Source organism: Garra rufa, chromosome 5, assembly GCF_049309525.1.
Source record: "Garra rufa chromosome 5, GarRuf1.0, whole genome shotgun sequence".
Taxonomy (NCBI): Eukaryota; Metazoa; Chordata; class Actinopteri; order Cypriniformes; family Cyprinidae; genus Garra; species Garra rufa.
Genome location: NC_133365.1, coordinates 49,941,854 through 49,963,539, shown reverse-complemented (window position 1 = coordinate 49,963,539; position 21,686 = coordinate 49,941,854). Strand labels below are relative to the sequence as shown.

The following is a 21,686-nucleotide window of genomic DNA, read 5'->3' as shown; positions in this document are numbered from 1 at the left end:
AGGGGGGAAAAGTTAGTGAAACTGGGTTGTCTCGACCATAATTGTGTACCTTTTGTCAAAGCGGTTTAATGATTTATGAAAATGACGGCATCCTATATGACACTATATGCTGGGTAAATAATTATACATATTGGAATATAGATGATAGGACATAAGGTGATCACACACTCAGTTGCTGGTAATCATGAGACTCGCAATCGCTGTTCTGTATCTACTTGCTGCGTTCGGTCCTGGAGAATGTGGGAATATTTTAGTTTGGCCTACTAGAGGCAGTCACTGGATCAATCTGAAGATTATTTTGGAAAGTTTGATTGACAGAGGACACAATGTCACAGTGCTGGTGCCGAATCCCTCTCCCTTTATGGATACCAAAGAATCGGATCGCTTCTTCTACCAGCACTTCAGTGTGTCCATGACCACACAGGACATGCACGACTTCCTTAAGGAACTTGTACATTTCTCAGCATACGAGTCTGATCAGTTAAACTTACTTCAGTATCAAATGAAATTTTACGAGCTTGCTTTCAAACATCAGGATATGGCTTTCTCATACTGTGATGGCATTCTCAAATCTCCAGAGTTGATGGACAAATTGCGGAGTGAAAAGTTTGATGTTGTTCTGTCAGATCCACACTTCCAGTGCAGTGATATTGTGGCTGATGAACTCAGCATTCCCTTGGTTTACACTTTCCACTTCACCAACACTTACATTGTAGAGCAAAAGTGTGGTCAGATGCCATCTCCACCATCTTATGTTCCTGGAGCCATGAGTAAACTCACGAACAAGATGAGCTTTAGAGAGCGAATCAAAAATATGCTCTTCTACCTTACTCAAGACGTCTTTTCCATTGTGATGTGGAAAAGAATGGACAACTATTACACTGAATATTTTGGTGAGTTAAAGCAACATTCTGAATTCAATACTGAGTTAAACATACAAAGAAAGTTTATCTCTTAATGTCCAATCAGGACAAAAAGCTCTATAAAGTAGTCCATATTTCTTGTGTACAGTCGTGGCCAAAAGTTTTGAGAATTACATAAATATTGGAAATTGGAAAAGTTGCTGCTTAAGTTTTTATAATAGCAATTTGCATATACTCCAGAATGTTATGAAGAGTGATCAGATGAATTGCATAGTCCTTCTTTGCCATGCAAATTAACTTAATCCCGAAAAAAGGCAGGGCGTCCAAGAAAGTCCAGCAAGCACCAGGAACGTCTCCTAAAGAGGATTCAGCTGCGGGATCGGAGTGCCACCAGTGCAGAGCTTGCTCAGGAATGGCAGCAGGCAAGTGTGAGCGCATCTGCACGCACAGTGAGGCCAAGACTTTTGGAAGATGGCCTGGTGTCAAGAAGGACAGCAAAGAAACCACTTCTCTCCAAAAAAACATCAGGGACAGATTGATCTTCTGCAAAAAGTATGGCGAATGGAGCAAAGTCATATTCTCCGATGAAGCCTCTTTCCGATTGTTTGGAGCATCTGGAAAAAGGCTTGTCCAGAGAAGAAAAGGTGAGCGCTACCATCAGTCCTGTGTCACGCCAACAGTAAAGCATCCTGAGACCATTCATGTGTGGGTTGCTTCTCATCCAAGGGAGTGGGCTCACTCACAATTTTGCCCAAAATCACAGCCATGAATAAAGAATGGTACCAAAACACCCTCCAACAGCAACTTCTTCCAACAATCCAACAACAGTTTGGTGAAGAACAATGCATTTTCCAGCACGGTGGAGCAGCGTGCCATAAGGCAAAAGTGATAACTAAGTGGCTCCGGGACCAAAACGTTGAAATTTTGGGTCCATGGCCTGGAAACTCCCCAGATCTTAATCCCATTGAGAACTTGTGGTCAATCCTCAAGAGGCGGGTGGACAAACAAAAACCCACTAATTCTGACAAACTCCAAGAAGTGATTATGAAAGAATGGGTTGCTATCAGTCAGGATTTGGCCCAGAAGTTGATTGAGAGCATGCCCAGTCGAATTGCAGAGGTCCTGAAAAAGAAGGGCCAATACTGCAAATACTGACTCTTTGCATAAATTGTCGATAAAAGCCTTTGAAACGTATGAAGTGCTTGTAATTATATTTCAGTACATCATAGAAACAACTGAAACAAAGATCTAAAAGCAGTTTAGCAGCAAACTTTGTGAAAACTAATATTTGTGTCATTCTCAAAACTTTTGGCCACGACCGTACTATATTCCAGGTCGGAATGACCTGGTTCTCAAACTCAGCTTTGCAATAAACCCATTCTCAAGTTAACAGCTCACTGGAGAGATTATCAACGACATGCATTTCTGAATTCATCTATGGTATCTAATTACAGATTTAATTTTTGACAGCACTATTTCTTCAATCTGTAGAAAATTGTTTTGTTGTAAATTGTTGTTGGGCACTTCAAGTGACAGTAAACCAGGACTTGTCTGTGCAGAGAAAATGTTGAAGTTTTTGTAATAGTTTCATTTGTACCGTGTGAAAATGTATTCAACCCCACATGAAAACTTATATGGATTAGACATAAATAAATCCAAAACTAATCTCTCATCTCTAAAAAATGTAACCACAGCCCAGGATAGTCACCAGTAAAAGGCTAAAATTAGTGAAACATGTCTTGCTAGATGTTATCTGGTTTATCGTAACCTACAGGGACTTTGAGTTTCATATTAAAGGAGAACTCCGGTGTGATTTTGACCTAAAGTGTATTGAATCATGATACCGAGTGTGAACGTACCTTGCATATCTCATCTCGGTTTGTGTCCAGCAGTCCGAAATCTGGGGTCAGTTAGCCGATGCTCACAACAGGTTGTCAATGAGAGTCAATAGGGCATCGAAGTAGCCATGTAAATAAATCACTGTTTTACGCCATTTACGAGGCACAAAGTAGCTCCACACTTCATTGGTATACTTCCAAGGGCCCCGACATTTAAAACGAGACATTGAGAACTCAGAAAAAGCACCGGTAGTTTATTTACAAGAAGATTTATACAGACAGTACCTGGAAGAGAAAATCCGGTCGCCGCCATCTTGAACTTAGTCACGATAAGTCGAGTGTCGAGCACGAAGGAAACTACAAACTGATAAGTTGATAACCTGATAAATTCCTTGGTGCTCGACACTCGACTTATCGTGACTAAGTTCAAGATGGCGGCGACCGGATTTTCTCTTCCAGGTACTGTCTGTATAAATCTTCTTGTAAATAAACTACCGGTGCTTTTTCTGAGTTCTCAATGTCTCGTTTTAAATGTCAGGGCCCTTGGAAGTCTACCAATGAAGTGTGGAGCTACTTTGTGCCTCGTAAATGGCGTAAAACAGTGATTTATTTACATGGCTACTTCGATGCCCTATTGACTCTCATTGACAACCTGCTGTGAGCATCGGCTAACTGACCCCAGATTTCGGACAGCTGGACACAAACCGAGATGAGATATGCAAGGTACGTTCACACTCGGTATGATTCAATACACTTTAGGTCAATATCACACCGGAGTTCTCCTTTAATGCAGTAATTATGTTTTATTTGTATACACACATATACACAAGAAGTCTATGTTTCAGTAGATTTTTGGCTTTACACACAAATACAGTGCATACAACTTCAGATAATATGTGACCCTGGACCACAAAACCAGTTATAAGGTTCAATTTTACAAAACTGAGATGTATACATCATGACAGCTCAATAAATGAGCTTTCTATTGATGTATGTTTTGTTAGGATAGGACAATATTTGGCCGAGATACATCTATTCGAAAATCTGGAATCTGAGGGTGCAAAAAAATCAAAATACTGAGAAAATCACCTTTAAAGTTGTCCAAATTAAGTTCTTAACAATGCATATTACTAATCAAAAATTACATTTTGATATATTTACCGTAGGAATTTTACAAAAAATCTTCCTGGAACATGATCTTTACTTAATTTCCTAATGATTTTTGGCATAAAAGAAAAATCAATAATTTTGATCCATACAATGTATTTTTGGCTATTGCTACAAATATACCCCAGCGACTTAAGACTGGTTTTGTGGTCCAGGGTCACATATGTGATAAATGTTTTTTCCAGGTTTTTCCCAAAAACAAAATATAGATTTAAAAACTGTGTGAATAAACCTGCTTTATCAATCTCTTTGGCCTCTACCGTTTACCTTAATACATTATTGGTTCATGAGTGTCATGACTTGTTATAATCGATATACTATAGGTTAATAATTATATCAGACAGTATATGTTAAGAATGAAAACAGAAGGTCTCAATGTCTATCTGCCAATCATCACACTCTTAGTTTGGTTTCTTTCAAAATGAAAATTAGGTTTAGAGATCAAATAATCAATAAACTCTTTTATTTTGATGCTTTTTCCATTGTTGCTTGGAAAGAAATTACAACTATTACACATAATATTTACGTAAATTAAAGGAAAATTCCTCTTTCCAGGACGGCCCACTTCCTATTGTGAGATGATGGGTAAAGCTGATATCTGGTTAATCAGAAACTACTGGGATTTTGAGTTTCCACGGCCATTCCTGCCCAACTTCAAATACGTTGGAGGGCTTCACTGCACCCCTGCCAAACCATTACCTGAGGTGGGTCTGTCTTTGATTTGATTTTCATAAAACTTGTCTACAAATTCATTATTTAGTCAGATGACGACTCAGTGACCAGTCTGAATGAATTCAGTTCAGTTAACTCAGTATTCACACTGTAAGTTGAGGTCTTTTTTTATGTGTAGGACATGGAGGAGTTTGTACAGAGCTCAGGGGATGATGGGATTGTGGTCTTCACTCTGGGGTCTTTGGTAGACAAAATGCCCAAAGAGACGAGCAATATGATCGCCTCCGCACTGGCACAGATTCCACAGAAGGTAAGTGATCATTTTTACATCATTTCTATCCACATATCATAAACAAATAAGCACTGCTTCTTGATGTGATTGGAATGAGGGAAAGTAGTAACCTCAGTTCAAATGAGTTAATTTATTAAGGTTATTTTAGTCACAGTTGAAAGTAAATTTTCACATTTACCATAGTAGTGATTCTCTATAATGTCTTTGTCATTATCTGCTGATCAGTTGAGAGTGTGGTTGTGTGAATGTGTTGCAGGTTTTATGGCGATACGGTGGAGAGAAGCCAGATACTCTTGGTGAAAACACCAGAATCTATAAGTGGATCCCTCAGAATGATTTATTAGGTTTGTGTTATAATTAGTGATTGTATACTAAAAATATTACATTATATTTTTAATTTTGTAATTAAATATATAAAAAAAAATATAAAACATCTTGTAGCTGTACTTCTTAGTATGTTTTTTACTGTTTATTGTATGTTTATTTCCATTGTGTGTTACTGTAACAATGGCTTGTTTTTCCTTGTTTATTTACCTGTGTTTGTCTCCTGATTCAGGTCACCCAAAAACCAGAGCGTTCATCACCCATGGAGGCATTAATAGCATACATGAGGCCATTTATCATGGTGTTCCAATGGTCGGGATCCCCTTGTTTGGTGACCAGCCTGATAATTTAGCTCATATGAAGGCCAAAGGGGCTGCTCTTGTCATAGACAACATCAAAACTACACAGCCGCAAGACCTGGTGGATAAACTCAATGCAGTCATTAATGACCCCTTGTAAGTCACTCATATCATCTGATTTACAGTGCTGTCAGCTGTTACTGGTCTTTGTACATACTCACTATATACACCAACAGTATATATATTTATATAACAGTATTTGTCTTCATCTCCGCAGGTATAAAGAGAACGCAATGCATTTGTCCAGGATTCATCATGACAGACCAGTGAAGCCTCTGGATGAGGCTGTGTTCTGGATTGAGTTCGTCATGCGCAATAAAGGCGCTAAACACCTGCGTGTTGAAGCCCACAACCTTACCTGGTACCAGTACCACTGTCTGGATGTGTTCGCTTTTCTCATCACTATCCTGACTGTAGTCCTCTACGTCTTCTTTAAAATGTGCAAATTCCTTATAATGCGTTGCTGTTTTAGATCAAAGAGAAAAAGCAAAAAAGAGTAATGAAGCCTTTTCCTTGCTTTGAATATTCTGTATGGTGTAATAATGAATTACTTGATTTAAAATTATTTACATATTGAATGTTCAGCTTTTAATATCATCATAAGTTCTGCATGAATGACGTCAAAACCCGGAAGACTAATTTGCCATGGGTTCCCCTGAGATTTGTATTATTGGATTTATAGTAAGATATTGGAAGCAGGGGAGTTGCTAGACTTAAAGCTCTACTGGGGCACAGGCCCCCATTACTTGTTAATTCAGTTGTTACATGTAGTTTAATGTCTTTATTTTGGGATTATCAACGTAAATTCTAACTCAAATGTGAGATTTTACTGGGGCACAGCATATTTTTACTGGGGTTCATCTCAATACTTTGACATCAGTGACGTGCAGTGGTGTTCTGAAATGAGGAGGCAAAGTCCTCATGTTTATATATATATATATATATATAATCACATATAATGTCACATTTTCTTGGTTAAATAAACATTACTTACTCTACCAGAATAAAAAGATATATTGTATTTTTACATTAACAATGCAATTAATTGGCTATTATTAAAACTAAATATTAATCTCATCAGTTTAGTGTTTTTAAGCATTTTACATTTATTCCAAAGTAATAACTCATAGTGGTAACAACTAATATTTATTTAAACAGTTTAATTTATGAACTGATGCTTATTTTCGTATCATCAGTCATCAAAGCTGGGTAAACACTTGTCACAGACAAGATGTACCTTTAATTTCAACAAGCTGATTACTCACTAAAAAATTTTAACTAAACCCCTACAATTATGATTATAAGGAAATATTCCTGTGTCCCTCTCTCTCATAGCTACACGGTGAGTGCCCCATAATAATTTTGAGGTCAATTGTTTTCAAAAGTCTGAAAATCTGTCTGTAACTTTAAGGACCGTCACTACTAAACATCTTTTTTTTCTGCAATTAAGCACACTTTTTTAGGAGTTATTCCCCAACATTCAGTTTTTTTCATGTGTACCACTGTTCAGAACTGTGCTAGCTAACCATGTGCTGATTAGCATCTTTAAGCTAGGCTCAAAAGTAAATCTAAAAGACCATCTAAAATGCTACTGACATCCTTGTTTTTTGGGTTGTCATTCTCTAAAATTGTCACTACCTTAACAGTTACGACCAAAACATGTCATCATTGTTTCAGTAGTGCCAAAAGGGAACACATAATCCTTTATTTAGGGGGAAATAACCAAAATGTAAGTACAGTTATGCAATTTTTTTTAGTATTTTAGTAGCCTGTTTTAGTAGAGTTTTAGTATTCAAGTTAAAATTCTGTAATGTGATGTGGCCGCTACCAAAACATTACTGTCACTACCGAAAATATAGTCACAACCCAAACATGGGATGTTTTGTTAAAAATAAAGTATACTGAATTATCAACTAAGATGATTTGATATTTTTTGGTTCAATGTATATTCAAACTAATGAATTTTTAAACTTTGAAATCAGTATCATCAACTTCATGCATTTTACAAAGAAAGATTGGATTCAAAATAGAACAAATCACATAAATCACACTTGAAATATTGTTAAAATCATAATTGTTAATGATTTACCTCTAAAAACATTTTAATAAAATATATTTAGAAGGTGTAAACTAAATCTTATTTGGCCAATATAATCCCTCTTATTAAATTATATTTATTGTGTTTCGGTAGTGACACATTTAGCAAGAGGAAAAATATTTCAAATATTTTCTGAAAATTCAATATGATAATTAACTGCACACTTACTGGAAATGTGTACCTTAGATATTATACAATTTACATAGCCTTTTTTTTTTCAAGATTTTTCCAACTCTGACTTTTAACTAATCCTGTAAAATGTCCCATATAAGGAGCCCACATCCCTCTCCTTTCTTCTATCATTAATTGTCTCCTTTTCCAGGAGTACCACATGATGACATGCTTTTTCACATATGTCTGACTCCTAGCCAGAGGTTATGTTGTAGCTATGTGCTTGTTTACCTAGTGATGGAGGAAATTAAGATTTTCGAAACCCCGAAGCAATTGAACCAACTTCGCAAAATGGTTTCCTTTCAGTTTTGAAATGCTCGAAAAAGCACACGCTGGCGACATCTGCTGGAAAAAACAGTGTATATAAACACTATGAAATAAACCCAATACCTAATACTTTTATAAACCCAGTACGAATGTTACAAATGTTGCAGCAAGCAGTTATTAACATAATGTGCGTTGATTGTGTATTGACAAGTACGCTGACTACGCTTTACAATCGCATTTTATTCTAGAAAGTGATAAAGAGACAGCATTATTATTTTATGTTCTCATACTCCTTGGCAGTCAAATGTCACCAAACACCTTAAGTGCAGCTTTCAATCATTAATAATTGTGCTATTTTAGTTAAATTCTATTTAGTTAATATTTAAGGAGATTTGTGCAAAATAATGTGTGGAATAATTAGGATCAGTTGACAGTGTGGTTGTGTAAATGTGTTGCAGGTTTTATGGCGATACGGTGGAGAGAAGCCAGATACTCTTGGTGAAAACACCAGAATCTATAAGTGGATCCCTCAGAATGATTTACTGGGTTTGTGTTATAATTTCTGATTGGATACTACTTTAAAAAAAATGCTTTTTACAGTTTACTGTCTGTATAATTCCACTCTCAGTGTGTAAATGTAATGACAACTTTTGCTTTTGCTTTTTTATTTACCCGTGTTTGTCCCCTGATTCAGGTCACCCCAAAACCAGAGCGTTCATCACTCATGGAGGCACTAATAGCATATATGAGGCCATTTATCATGGCGTTCCAATGGTCGGGATCCCTTTATTTGGTGACCAGCCTGATAATTTAGTTCATATGAAGGTCAGAGGTGCTGCTGTGGTCATAGACAACATCAAAACTACACAGCCGCAAGACCTGCTGGATAAACTCAATGCAGTCATTAATGACCCAACGTAAATCACTCTGGATTTTAATCTAGATATTCTAAGGACTCAGTGTTCTCTCTACATATGCACTATATACACCAACATATAACAGTATTTGTCTTCATCTCCGCAGGTATAAAGAGAATGCAATGCGTTTGTCCAGGATTCATCATGATCGACCAATAAAGCCTTTGGATGAGTCTGTGTTCTGGATTGAGTTTGTCATGCGCAATAAAGGCGCTAAACACCTGCGTGTCGAGGCCCACAACCTTACCTGGTACCAGTACCACTGTCTGGATGTGTTCGCTTTTCTCATCACCATCCTGACTGTAGTCCTCTACGTCTTCTTTAAAATGTGCAAATTCTTCATAATGCGGTGCTGTTTTAGATCAAAGAGAAAAAGCAAAAAAGAGTGATAAAGCTTTTTACTTGCTTAATTGGAACATTCTGTATGATGCATTCATTTATGCATTTTTTTCAGATTGTTTACATTTTAAATGTTCAACTTTTCTTATCAGGGTAATTGGGCTCAAGTTGGGCCCTTAGTTATTATGCAGCACCACTAAACAATACATTGCGGCCTCTAGAGGTCACTTGGAAACCTTTGACAGAAGCTGTGATTTTAAAATACCTGCTTTGGAATTGTGCTTCACACATCTTGTGCATCTTATCCTGAAAACAGCTGAAAAGTATGAGGCCTATGTTAACGAACTGTCAATCCTGGGGCCAATTGTTCAAAAGGTTTAACCAGGATCAAAACGATCTGTGTTTGGAAATCCCATGTTTTGCTTTCCAGGATCAGATAACCAAAACCAGCTTTTGCGTCAGTTTTGCAAAGCAAAATTGGATTGGATCACCCTGATGCAGATCCACACTTTTTCAGATTTCCAAATCTGGATTAGTAGTGCTCTACAGAGCTGCATTGTAGTTTTGCATTGCATTTACACAAATAACTACTACTGACTGGTCCATCTCTGATGATTGTACCAATGTAGGTTAAAATTAGTGATTAAAACAAACAAACAAAACTTTAAATAAAATATATAGTTTTGTTTGATATTGACAGCTGTATTTTTGGACCAGTTTTAAAGTTTTATTACTTTTTTGTTCCTGAAATCCACCCTTTTGTTGGGATCAGAATAATCCAGTTTTTTTTTATCAAAAGTATCCCAATCTTACTAAAATGTTTTGCACAGCAAAAATTGAGGATTTAATCCAGATCAAAACCAAGATTGCATTTTGTAATTCAGAATCCTTTTTTTTTTTTTTTGAACAACCCATTTTTTAAATATTTGATCCAATCCGATGGCCAAAATTCAGATTACTGATTGAACAATTTTTGGAAAACTTTCCTACTGTACATTTGCTAACCTAAGGTTAGCATTTGTTGTGGTGTTTTTGGGGTTCATCTACACTATATGAAAGTGCCACCTTGTCATTCAACTCTAGCTATCACTTTTAAGTCTTTCACTTATTAACAAGTCCTTACATCATTCTTTCAGACACTGAAACTAAAAGGAGAATACATTTTGTAATTTATTGATTATTATATGATCCAATTAATCAAAATCAATTTGCCTGTGTAATATAAATTGTAAAAGAGTGTTTTACATTTGTCATCCATGTGTACATGTGCAATTTTGGCTGAAATTTGATGTCTTCTTAATGATTTTTAGTTTTGTTTAAGATAATTAAAGCAACAGTTTTTAAATAACGAAAGAATATATAAAAGTATGGTATTTGGGATAAAAGAACCCCTGCTGTTGGGGCTAAAAGGCACAATAATTAACAACTTAGATGTCTTACTTTTCTATTTGTTGACATGACATTGTTCGATTCAAATGGTAAATATATATTATGTTGGGTGTCCATCTTAAAGTTAATCACCATGTTTAGAATAAAACCATCATATTTAAAAATATCCTATTAATCATATATAATAAAATATAATTAGTTTTTTTATTACTGTAAATCTATATTAAATTACCACTGCTTTTAGTTTTTAAAATGATCTTGTTTCTGTATTTGAAAATGTTTTAATTTAACATATTTTAATGACAGTATATTTACCGAACAAAAATGTATTATTTTTATTTATCAAAATAAGCAGAAAATAGTCCAAACTTTGCTAAAGTGATTGTTTCGAACAAGTATTAACTCAAAAAATAGGCCTAACATTATTTTAGCTAAAGTACTTGTATCAGTACTGTGTGCCTTTTACCTCATGCTGGTGAGCCTTTTACCCTGTGTGTGGGGTAAATGCCCCCCCTTGCCACCTCATACAATTATAATACTTGTATGATTTATTTTCACACAAAATCTGTTGCTCTATAAATGTTCTGAATATATTTCTGCAATCATACATTTTGGGCACAGTGAAAACCACTTTTTCTTAGTGCGTGCCTTTACCCCCGTTGTACCTTACTGTTCTTTTTTATACAACTGTTTAATCATTCTATTTTAGATTTTATAATATTTTATACAACTAATCCAAGATCAGGCAAAAAGCACACATAGGGAGGTCATAGCTTCACTAAGATCGCCTCCTAGCGGCGAACAAATGAAATTTCGAATCTTTCGAGATCGTTATGGCGTAATGTGTTTGCGAACCGTAAAACAAGAAAAAGTCAAAGGAGCAGAAGAAACAGCCTCGTTTACTAAAATCACGCTACGTTTGCAGTTTGATACGCGTTCCGAACCACTTTTTTTAAAAAACAAAAGATTAGCAAAGGATTTAAACCTTCTCGAAGCAGTGTTTTCAACGCCCATTGGTAGTTTTACCTTTCTCTTAATTACCTGAATACTTCTTTTGATAGCCTACATGAACTAGTTAATAGTTAAACTAGGCAGTATATGTTGAGGTGGGACACTGGTGGTGGTCTCTCGTTATCGCTGGCAACCATGAGACTCGCAGTGTGTTTTCTTTCTCTGCTCACTGTGTTCGGTCTTGCAGAATGTGGGAATGTTTTAGTTTGGTATACTGAGGGCAGTCACTGGATCAATCTAAAGATAGTGTTGGAAGCATTGATTGACAGAGGACACGATGTCACAGATTTGTGGTCAGATACCAGCTCCACCATCATTTGTTCCTGCAACTATGAGTAAACTCACGGACAAGATGAGCTTTAAAGAGCGAATCAACAATATGCTACTCTACATTTCTCAAAATGTCGTTTCTATTTTTGGCTTTAAAAGATTTGACAACTATTACACTGAATATTTAGGTGAGTTAAAAGGAAGCAGAAGTGTTTTGCAAGTAGCGTTTGGCTGGTTAACTGGTAGATAGCATAACAACACCATTATGGGCACATTGCATTGATCTCTTTTGATGGCCATTCAAAATACTGACTTCTTTTGGAAGCAACATATTACATTATTTTAGTAGCCTATATAATTTCATTATAATAGCTACTTTTAGTTTGGCCAATGCTCATTTTTTTAGGACTCGTTAAAAATAGATTGCCTGAATATTAAAATTGACTCTCTTTTTTTTCTACCTGCATGCTGTTATTTTTGTCTTAAAAGTGAACTTTTAAGTCACAGCTCAGGATAGTCACCAAGTGAAGGTTTTGAGACTTTAATTTTTCCGCCGTTCCAGGCTAATTAATCATTTGGCCAAGCTGAGTATGAACGATTGAATTGAAAGTAAATGCTAATGGATAGCTGGCTGGTGCAGTTGTGCTAATATGAAGCTCACAGTTGAGGTCAAAAGTTTACACAAACCTTGCAGAATATGCAAAATGTTAATCATTTTATCAAAATAAGAGGGATCATACAAAATTTATGTTATGTTATATTGACCTGGATAAGATATTTTACACAGAAGATGTTTACATATAGTCCAAAAAAGAAAATAATAGTTGAATTTATGAAGAAAGGAAAAAAAACCTGTTCGATTCTTAATACTGTTACCTGAATGATCCATAGCTGTGTTTTTGTTGTTTAGTAATATTTGGTTATGAGTCCCTTGATGGTCCTAAACAGTTAAACTGCCCACTCCTCTTCAGAAAAATCCTTAAGGTCCCTCAAATTCTTTGTTTTTTCAGCATTTTGGTGTATTTGAACCCTTTCCAACAATGAGTATTATTTTGAGATCTATCTTTTTTCTATCTAATTTGTAATACACTAGTTGCTCTTTATGTTTATGATTCACTAAAAAGAACTGACTCAAGAGTCATTTGTCTTGGAATTACATTTGTTTACTTGAAACCCATGAGAAACACTCAACAGAAAGACATTTCTCTCCGTTATTTTGCAATACATGGCCTTTTTACTGCATCACATTCAATAGAGACTTCAATGCAAATATGATTTTCTTGCTGTGTTTCTGAAGATTCAGCAGTTGCTTTTAGCTCCATTAGTTTTTTTGTAAGCTGCAGTGAATTTTATCTGCATTAACATTTCAGATTTTACGGAAATTATGTCTTTTTATGTGTAGGACATGGAGGAGTTTGTACAGAGCTCAGGGGATGATGGGATTGTTGTCTTCAGTCTGGGGACCTTGGTAAAGAAAATGCCCAAAGAGTATATGATTGCCTCCGCACTGGCACAAATCCCACAGAAGCTAACTTACCATGCTTACATCCAGGTTTGGCACCAGAATGCACAAAGTGAGGAGGCGTTTATCAAAGGCAGGGCTGCTTTCTGGTGCTGTACATTTCTTAACTGACCCTTTGCAAAAACCCGCCCTCCTTAGTTACTGTTGCTATGTCCAACAAACACTGCCACTCTCACACTACACATCATGTTCCCACACAGTGAAAAATACATTGGGGAACAAAGAGAAAACTAACAACATGCCGACAGACAAGACAGAGCAAGTTACTTGTGGTATGAAACATGGTCTTAGCTTGAAAATGTAATTTTTTAAAGAAATTCAAACAAACAAATACCATTTTGTGGTTCACTAATGTGTCATGACAGATCACTGCATTGCTTAATAGATTAATCGACATGTAAACCAATCTTTTCTTATTTACTTAAAGTGCGAAATAAACATGAATGAACATCAGAACGCATTTAGTACACACAATTTTTCAAGTTTAAGTCCACGAACGTTAATCTACTCTCCTGTCTGATTTGTTTGTTGGATATTTGCTGATCGGTTGAGAGTGTGGTTGTGTGAATGTGTTGCAGGTCTTATGGCGATATGATGGAGAGAAGCCAGATACTGTTGGTGCAAATTAATCGAAAGTTAGAATTTGAAGCGAGTTTTCAGTTTGAGTTATTTGATTCTGCTGATATTATGTTTTTTGACTCAAGCGATCAGCATGGGGTATGTAAAGCTCAGCTATTATCATGAAGTTTTCATACAATACATGCATAGCATTTGTAACATTATAGTGAAAAATGTAGTCAGGGTAGCTGCATTTATTTAGTTTTTGACAATGACAAGGAATGAAAATGAGGCTATGAATAATAAAAGTATAGTGCGTGATCAATGGATAGTACTTTACCGAAGCTGCCAATGAAATGAGATTGTAAAACAATACTATCATCAGACATTTTTATCATATATCTTTTTCATGTAAAGAGACATAACCCACTACCCACTTCTTTTAGGTATATAATAATGCTGTAAAGCTCTAGAAAATGTCAAAATGAACCATTGAAGTAGGGGAGAGTGCGGGGACAGTTGAAACAAGGCTTATTTCTTCAAGCAGGGATAAGATACAGAGATGATATTCATACTGCACATGTTTTATTGGCCCCTCATAGTTCCTGGAAGAAATCAGTCACATGTGATCATTCCTTCTACCAAAAATCTATTTCATGGTAAAAAAGTATTTTTTTTAAAGATGAGATTTTTGGTCATAGTGTCTAAGTTGTTTGTGTCACATTGTAAAAACATTCCATATTAATCAGTGCATTCTGAGCTTCTGATAGGCATGGCTAGCGTGTCAATGATATTGTCTCAAGCTAATATAACAATTTTTATCATGGCTATCACTGTAGGGACAGTTGCAACACACTGTTGCAACCGTCCCAACATACTGTCCCTCACCACAACATAGATTTAAAAGCTTGCCATAACATTACATAATTGCAATTTTATAATGATAATAGAAATTAACCCATTTAATAGTTATCTCTCCTTTTTTTAAGTGAATAGCTAAAAAATCTGCCTTATCTGCCAATTTGCCTTATTAAAGACCCTGACTGTGCACAAATAAAATAAAGAAAAGGCAAAATTATATTTAAGAATGATTTAATTACATTTTATTGAATGTTGCAGCTGTCCCCTATTGTATTACAATTTCGGCTTTCTAATACAATCAATCTCTTAGAAACCAAAGGAAATGCAAAAAGTGTTGCAACTCTCCCCCACTCTCCCCTATTCAAGAAAATTAACTCTGTTTGCATTAAAGGAGGACGCGCAAAGCAAACCCATTTAAGGAGAAAAGGGAAAAGCATAAACTTTATTGGCTCTTGCGTATGTGGTCTACGTGCGAAGTATTAAGAAACTATAATGAGGAACTTAAGTTCTCTAATATACGCTAAAAATCGTGTAGCCTACTTTCCCCACGGATTCTACTCAAGAATCCTGTTTTACCTTTCTTTTTGGTCTACGCCTTTTATATGAATAGTTTATTGATATATGATCGCCAAGAGCCATGACTTTGCACTGGTTAATCATCGTACCTTATACTGTAGGCCTATATATTGAGGCGGGACACTGGTTAACTCACACACACTATCACTGGCAATCATGAGACTCGCAGTGTGTTTCCTTTCTCTTCTCACTGTGTTCGGTTTTGCAGAATGTGGGAATGTTTTAGTTTGGTATACTGAGGGAAGTCATTGGATCAATCTGAAGATCGTGTTGGAAACGCTGATTGACAGGGGACACGATGTCACAGTGCTGGTTCCGGATGGTTCTATGTACATGAAAGCTAAAGAATCGGATCGCTTCACCTCTCAGCCCTTTAACACGTCCGTGGATGAACAGGATACGCGAGACTTCTTTGAGGAGTTTCTGTATTTCTCAGTGTATGAGATGGATCAGTTAAACTTACTGCAGATTCAAACGAAAATCTTAGAGGTTACTTCCAAACTTCAGGATATGGCTATAGCATACTGTGACGGCGTTCTCAAATCGCCAGAGCTGATGGACAAACTTCGGAATGGAAAGTTTGATCTTGTTCTGACAGATCCGATCTACCCCTGCAGCGATATCGTCGCTGAAGAGTTGAACGTTCCATTGGTTTACACGTTCCGATTATCCATTGCTAACGTCGCAGAGCGACTGTGTGGTCAGTTACCAGCTCCACCATCATTTGTTCCTGGAGTCATGGTTAAGCTCACGGATAAAATGAGCTTTACAGAGCGAATCATTAATATGCTCTTCTACCTTTCGCAAGATTTGTTTGGCACTATTGCTTGGAGAAAATTTGACAACTATTACACGGAATATTTAGGTGAGTTAAAGGAAATTATTTCCTAAACTCACGTAGTTCATCATCCTCTGGCCAACCAACCCTTACCAAAAAAGTATACTTCAAGTTTATTTTATTAATACTTAAGTAAGGTATATTTTAAGTATACTTTGTGTAGTAAGTATACAAATATTTGTGTACTAGTAGTATACTTTTAAGTGTTGGGCAGTTAGTTACTGTAATAATATTACATTTTGCAGTAACTTGTAGTGTAACTAAAGAATAAGGTTTCAGTAATAATATTACAGTTACCATCCATAAAATAGCTTAGTTACTTAGTTACATTTGATGCCTCAACCCTGCTGATTTGATTAAACATTTAAATAATTCATAGATTTATTTTCATAATTGTCATGCATGTGATGTCCCCAGTGCAGAAGGCAAGCTTGAAATAAGCCTTCAGAAGATTCAGAACATTGCATTATATTGATTTTGTCAGGAAAAATAGATGATCTGAACACTGTTGTGTAAGTTTTTAGCTTACTTTACTCTGGTACATCCCACCCACATCCTTCTGATCAGCATGTGGTACATTATATTACTATAATGAAAAATCTTTTTGGAAAATACATAATGAAATATAATAGTATATGGGTAACGGAGAAATTACAATCAAGCTACACATGACAATTAAAGAGAATAATACAACACTTCTACTTGAATGTCACTATCAATCACTCTTGAGTGTTTGTATTAACTTGTATCTCAAAAATGCAAATGTGGAATCAAACTTGTTTTGATATGGACCTCATTTCATACTTTTTTAATGCTGTTAAGTTTTCATGAAATCAAAGACTATGAGATTTCAATACTAACTTGTATTGAACCTCCTGATTTCAGGACGGCCCGCTTCCTATTGTGAGATGATGGGTAAAGCTGAAATCTGGTTAATCAGAACCTACTGGGATTTTGAGTTTCCACGGCCATTTCTGCCCAACTTCAAATACGTTGGAGGCCTTCACTGCACCCCTGCCAAACCATTACCCAAGGTGCATCTGTCTTTTTTGACATTCTGTCAAATAAATAATTCACGATCTGAATCATACTTCCAACCCAGTTATAATTACTTCACTGAAACAATAAAATGATAACTTTCAGTTCAGTATGTCAGGTGCGTTGATTGACGCTGGTCTGTTGTGTTTGTGCGAACTCCACCTGGAAAAGAGAAGTGTGTATATGAAGACGTTATTTTGCATTACACAGTAATTTTTATACTGCATCAAATTTAATGCAGATTACTTTACATTCAAAGCAGTTAACCCGCATGTAATCCTGCTATTTTTAGCGCCATTATTTTACCTGGAAGTTTCAGTGAGTCACTTTGATGTCTTTTTTATGTGTAGGACATGGAGGAGTTTGTACAGAGCTCAGGGGATGATGGGATTGTGGTCTTCTCTCTGGGGTCTTTGGTAGACAAAATGCCCAAAGAGACAAGCAATAAAATTGCCTCCGCACTGGCACAGATTCCACAGAAGGTACTTTACCATTCTTACTTTTTGTTTTTTTAAAATAAGCACTAATATTTTTGAAATGAGGGAAAGTTCAATTTTAATGAGTTTAATTGTTTAATTTTGTCACAATTTAGTCTACTATCCACATTTACTCCATTAGTGATTCTCTATACTGTCTTTGTCATTAGGGGAAAGTGGGGTGAGTTGTGCCAGTTTTTACTCAAAGTGACTTTATAGTGAAGCCATGACAGTAATCCCTCCAATATGTATGTAAATATGTATTTCAGTATGTGGTGCATCCCCGGGAACAATAACTTTGGATCTGAAATAAACTGCTTCAGAATTATAGCTTTCAGAATAAAAGTGGTCTCGTGGCACAACTTGCCCCCGGTGCGGGGTAAGTTATGCCTTTGGGGAAAATACAGTGGGGTAAATTGTGCCAGTGATTATTTAAGTTAAAAAGAACATTTTAATGTCATGAACTGTAATGCTATATAAAATCAAGACAAATTCAATACAAAATTTGCTAATTTAAGGTTTATTTAGATATCGTTACCCAACTAAACTATTGGCATGTCATATTTTCTACTTTTTCGTAAAACACAAAAAAACTCAAATACACAATATATGATATTTGCGAATAATCAGAATGCTGTCTGTCAACAAAACGCTGTCTGTCAATCATGTAACATATAGGAAAGAAGTTACTTTCTTATGAACATTTCTGAACATCCTATTGTGACTTAGACTGATGAGGCACGCTCATCTTTTCACACAGATTATCCCCTGTGGGTATGTAGGTCTAGATCATGGATGCCCAACCCTGTTCCTGGAGATCTACCATCCTACAAAGTTCAGCTCCAACCCAAATCAAACACCCCTGAACCAGCTAATTAATCTCTTAGGTAGCATGTGATAATTACAGACAGCTGTGTTGGAGCAGGACTGGAACTAAAGTCTGCAGGTAGGTAGAGCTCGAGGAACAGGGTTGGTCAACCCTGAGGAGCCTCGGGCCAGTTGCATAAAAGGTTTAGACAGACTTAAAAGTTAGTCATTCATTTTTTTTCTTTAAGACTGGTCAAATTTTTGAAAATTTGAGTTCTTAAGACACTGTCTTAACATAGAGACTAAGTTTATGCAACTGGCCTGGTCTAGATCCGAACTATTACTGGCACAACTTAATCCTGCCCCTTTGGCACAAATCACCCCAGCCCGACAATTTTGAAAGACTAGCATGATTCCGCAGTTTAGAGCTAACATAATGCTAACTGTATAAACTGTATAACTGCACTAAAACATGTGTGAAATATTTTCAAACGTGTCTATGATTGTTCAGACGCAACAATCAAAAAACCTTGATCATATAAATTTCACTTTGAAAGGCAAAAAACAGTTTTTTGAGCTAAAATATGCTTAGCCCTCATGCCATGTCTCTTCTTTGAGGGATGGGTAAATTGGATGGCTCTTCAAAGGTATGTGGTCACATGACCAATTTCTTTTATGGTTTCCTAGAAACAAGGGGTGGCACAACTTCCCCACTGGCACGAATCACCCCACTCTCCCCTATACATTGATCTATTGAGATTACAATTGAAGATGTGTTTTGTTTTGCTTGTAGGTTTTATGGCGATACAATGGAGAGAAACCAGATACTCTTAGCGCAAACACCAAAATCTATAAGTGGATCCCTCAGAATGATTTATTGGGTTTGTGATATAATTTGTAATTATAAGTTACTTTATGTATTTTCTATTTTATTTTTTATTACAATTTATATGGTACTATAACAGTGTTTGTCTCCTGATTCAGGTCACCCAAAAACCAAAGCGTTCATCACTCATGGAGGCACTAATGGCATATATGAGGCCATTTATCATGGCGTTCCAATGGTCGGGATCCCCTTGTTTGGTGACCAGCCTGATAATTTGGTTCATGTGAAGGCCAAAGGGGCTGCTCTTGTCATAGACAACATCAAAACCATGGAGCCACAAGACCTGGTGGATAAACTCAATGCTGTTATTAATGACCCCTCGTAAGTTACTCATATCATCTGATTTACAGTGATATCAGTGCATAGCAGGACTCTGGACTTCACTCTAGATATTTTGAGGGCTTCATGTTCTATTTACATATGCACTATATACACATATATAACAGTATTTGCCTTTAACTCCGCAGGTATAAAGAGAATGCTATGCGTTTGTCCAGGATTCATCATGATCGACCAATAAAGCCTCTGGATGAGGCTGTGTTCTGGATTGAGTTCGTCATGCGCAATAAAGGCGCTAAACACCTGCGTGTCGAGGCCCACAACCTTACCTGGTACCAGTACCACTGTCTGGATGTGTTCGCTTTTCTCATCACCATCCTGACTGTAGTCCTCTACGTCTTTTTTAAAATGTGCAAATTCTTCATAATGCGGTGCTGTTTTAGATCAAAAACGAAAAGCAAAAAAGAGTGATTCATTTTTTGAAAAGCTTTTTTTTTTTGCACTTGACATTATGTCTCTAACCATGAGATGTCCATCCTGAGGTCCAGTAGCTGTCCTGTTATTAACCCAACATCTTTACCTCTGACTTAGAATATCATTAGGATGTAACTCATCACCACATCCCTCAACTTCGGGATGGACTCTTATTTTACAGAATAAAAGAGTTTTTAATTACAATAATTCATGTAAGTTTTTTAATTGATATCACCTTTGATTTGTTTAAAAGGAAATTGTAAAGCACTAATTTAACTTTTTTTTTTTTGAATGATCTATATCATGAACAGCACTATAGCCATGGCCTAATGATGAGAGAGTTGGGCTTGTAACGCAAAGGTTACCGGTTCGATTCCCACACCAGCAGGAATTGAAGGTGGGGATTGTGAATGAACAGTGCTCTTTCCACCTTCAATACCATGACTGAAGTGCCCTTGAGCAAGGTACTGAACCCCCAGTTGCTCCCTTGGTGCTGGAGCAATGGCTGCCCACTGCTCCAGTGTGTGTGTGTGTGTGTGTGTGTGTGTGTGTTAACTTCTCACTGCTGTGTGTGCACTTGGATGGGTTAAATGCAGAGGACCAACTTCGAGTATAGGTCACCATACTTGACAATACGTCACGACTTTTTCACTTCCACTTTCACCAATACATTTGAATTGAATTGATCTGTATTTTGTAAATAAAAAGAATAAATATCTTTTCTGCAGATATATTGCTGTAGTGTTTGTGCTAATATTGTGTGTCTTGCACTTGTTACTGGATGAAACTACCTGCTTACTAAGTATAATGTAAATTTAAGTGTCCCACATGCAATTTTTTTAAAATTAAATTTAAGATTTTAAAATTGATATAATGCAGAATATAAAGTTGTTTAAACATACAAACATAAAACATTTTGCTCCAAGCAATGAAGAGGAAAAATACTCTAGTTTTATTTATTCCGTAATCATCAGTAAGTAAGTAACATGTGGCTGCCACCAGTGGCCGTTTTAAATTGTTGCAATGGGACTTTTATTTTAAAGGTGTTTATGTGCAAAACTGGGATTGCTCTCATAGTGGATAAAATATAGAAATATTTGTAATAAAATAATTAAAATCTCGAAATTCACTGTCCAGAATTTCAATGCTCAATTTATGTTTAATTTATATGGTGTTAAGTCTATGCAGTGCTTTATTTGTACATTTGATTGAGCAGGGCTAAATAGTTTATTTTATTTGTAGGCCAATATTTTTTACTGACTTTTTAAAACTCTCTGTTGTTTGATGACAGTGAATCTGCTCTGAAAGAATAGGTTAAGGGGTTGGGGAGCATTTTGGGGCCTCCAGAAATCTACTCAATAAGCACTTTGAATCTTGAGTGTCATATGTAACAT

The 21,686-nt window shown here is 36.2% G+C and overlaps 1 protein-coding gene across 1 annotated transcript; it reads left to right on the top strand.

Moving 5' to 3' along the window:
* The first annotated feature begins 75 nt into the window (after window positions 1-75).
* LOC141334894 (uncharacterized) lies at window positions 76-20,289 on the top strand. The gene is made up of 17 exons (XM_073840119.1): window positions 76-893; window positions 4,424-4,572; window positions 4,719-4,850; window positions 5,089-5,176; window positions 5,389-5,611; window positions 5,733-6,014; window positions 6,851-6,857; window positions 8,510-8,597; window positions 8,746-8,968; window positions 9,075-9,270; window positions 13,380-13,551; window positions 15,610-16,359; window positions 17,218-17,366; window positions 17,721-17,852; window positions 19,447-19,534; window positions 19,638-19,860; window positions 20,007-20,289. Exons 1-17 carry the CDS (start codon window positions 185-187, stop codon window positions 20,287-20,289), a joined length of 3,894 nt encoding a protein of 1,297 aa, XP_073696220.1. The 5' UTR covers window positions 76-184.
* Window positions 20,290-21,686: the final 1,397 nt, after the last annotated feature.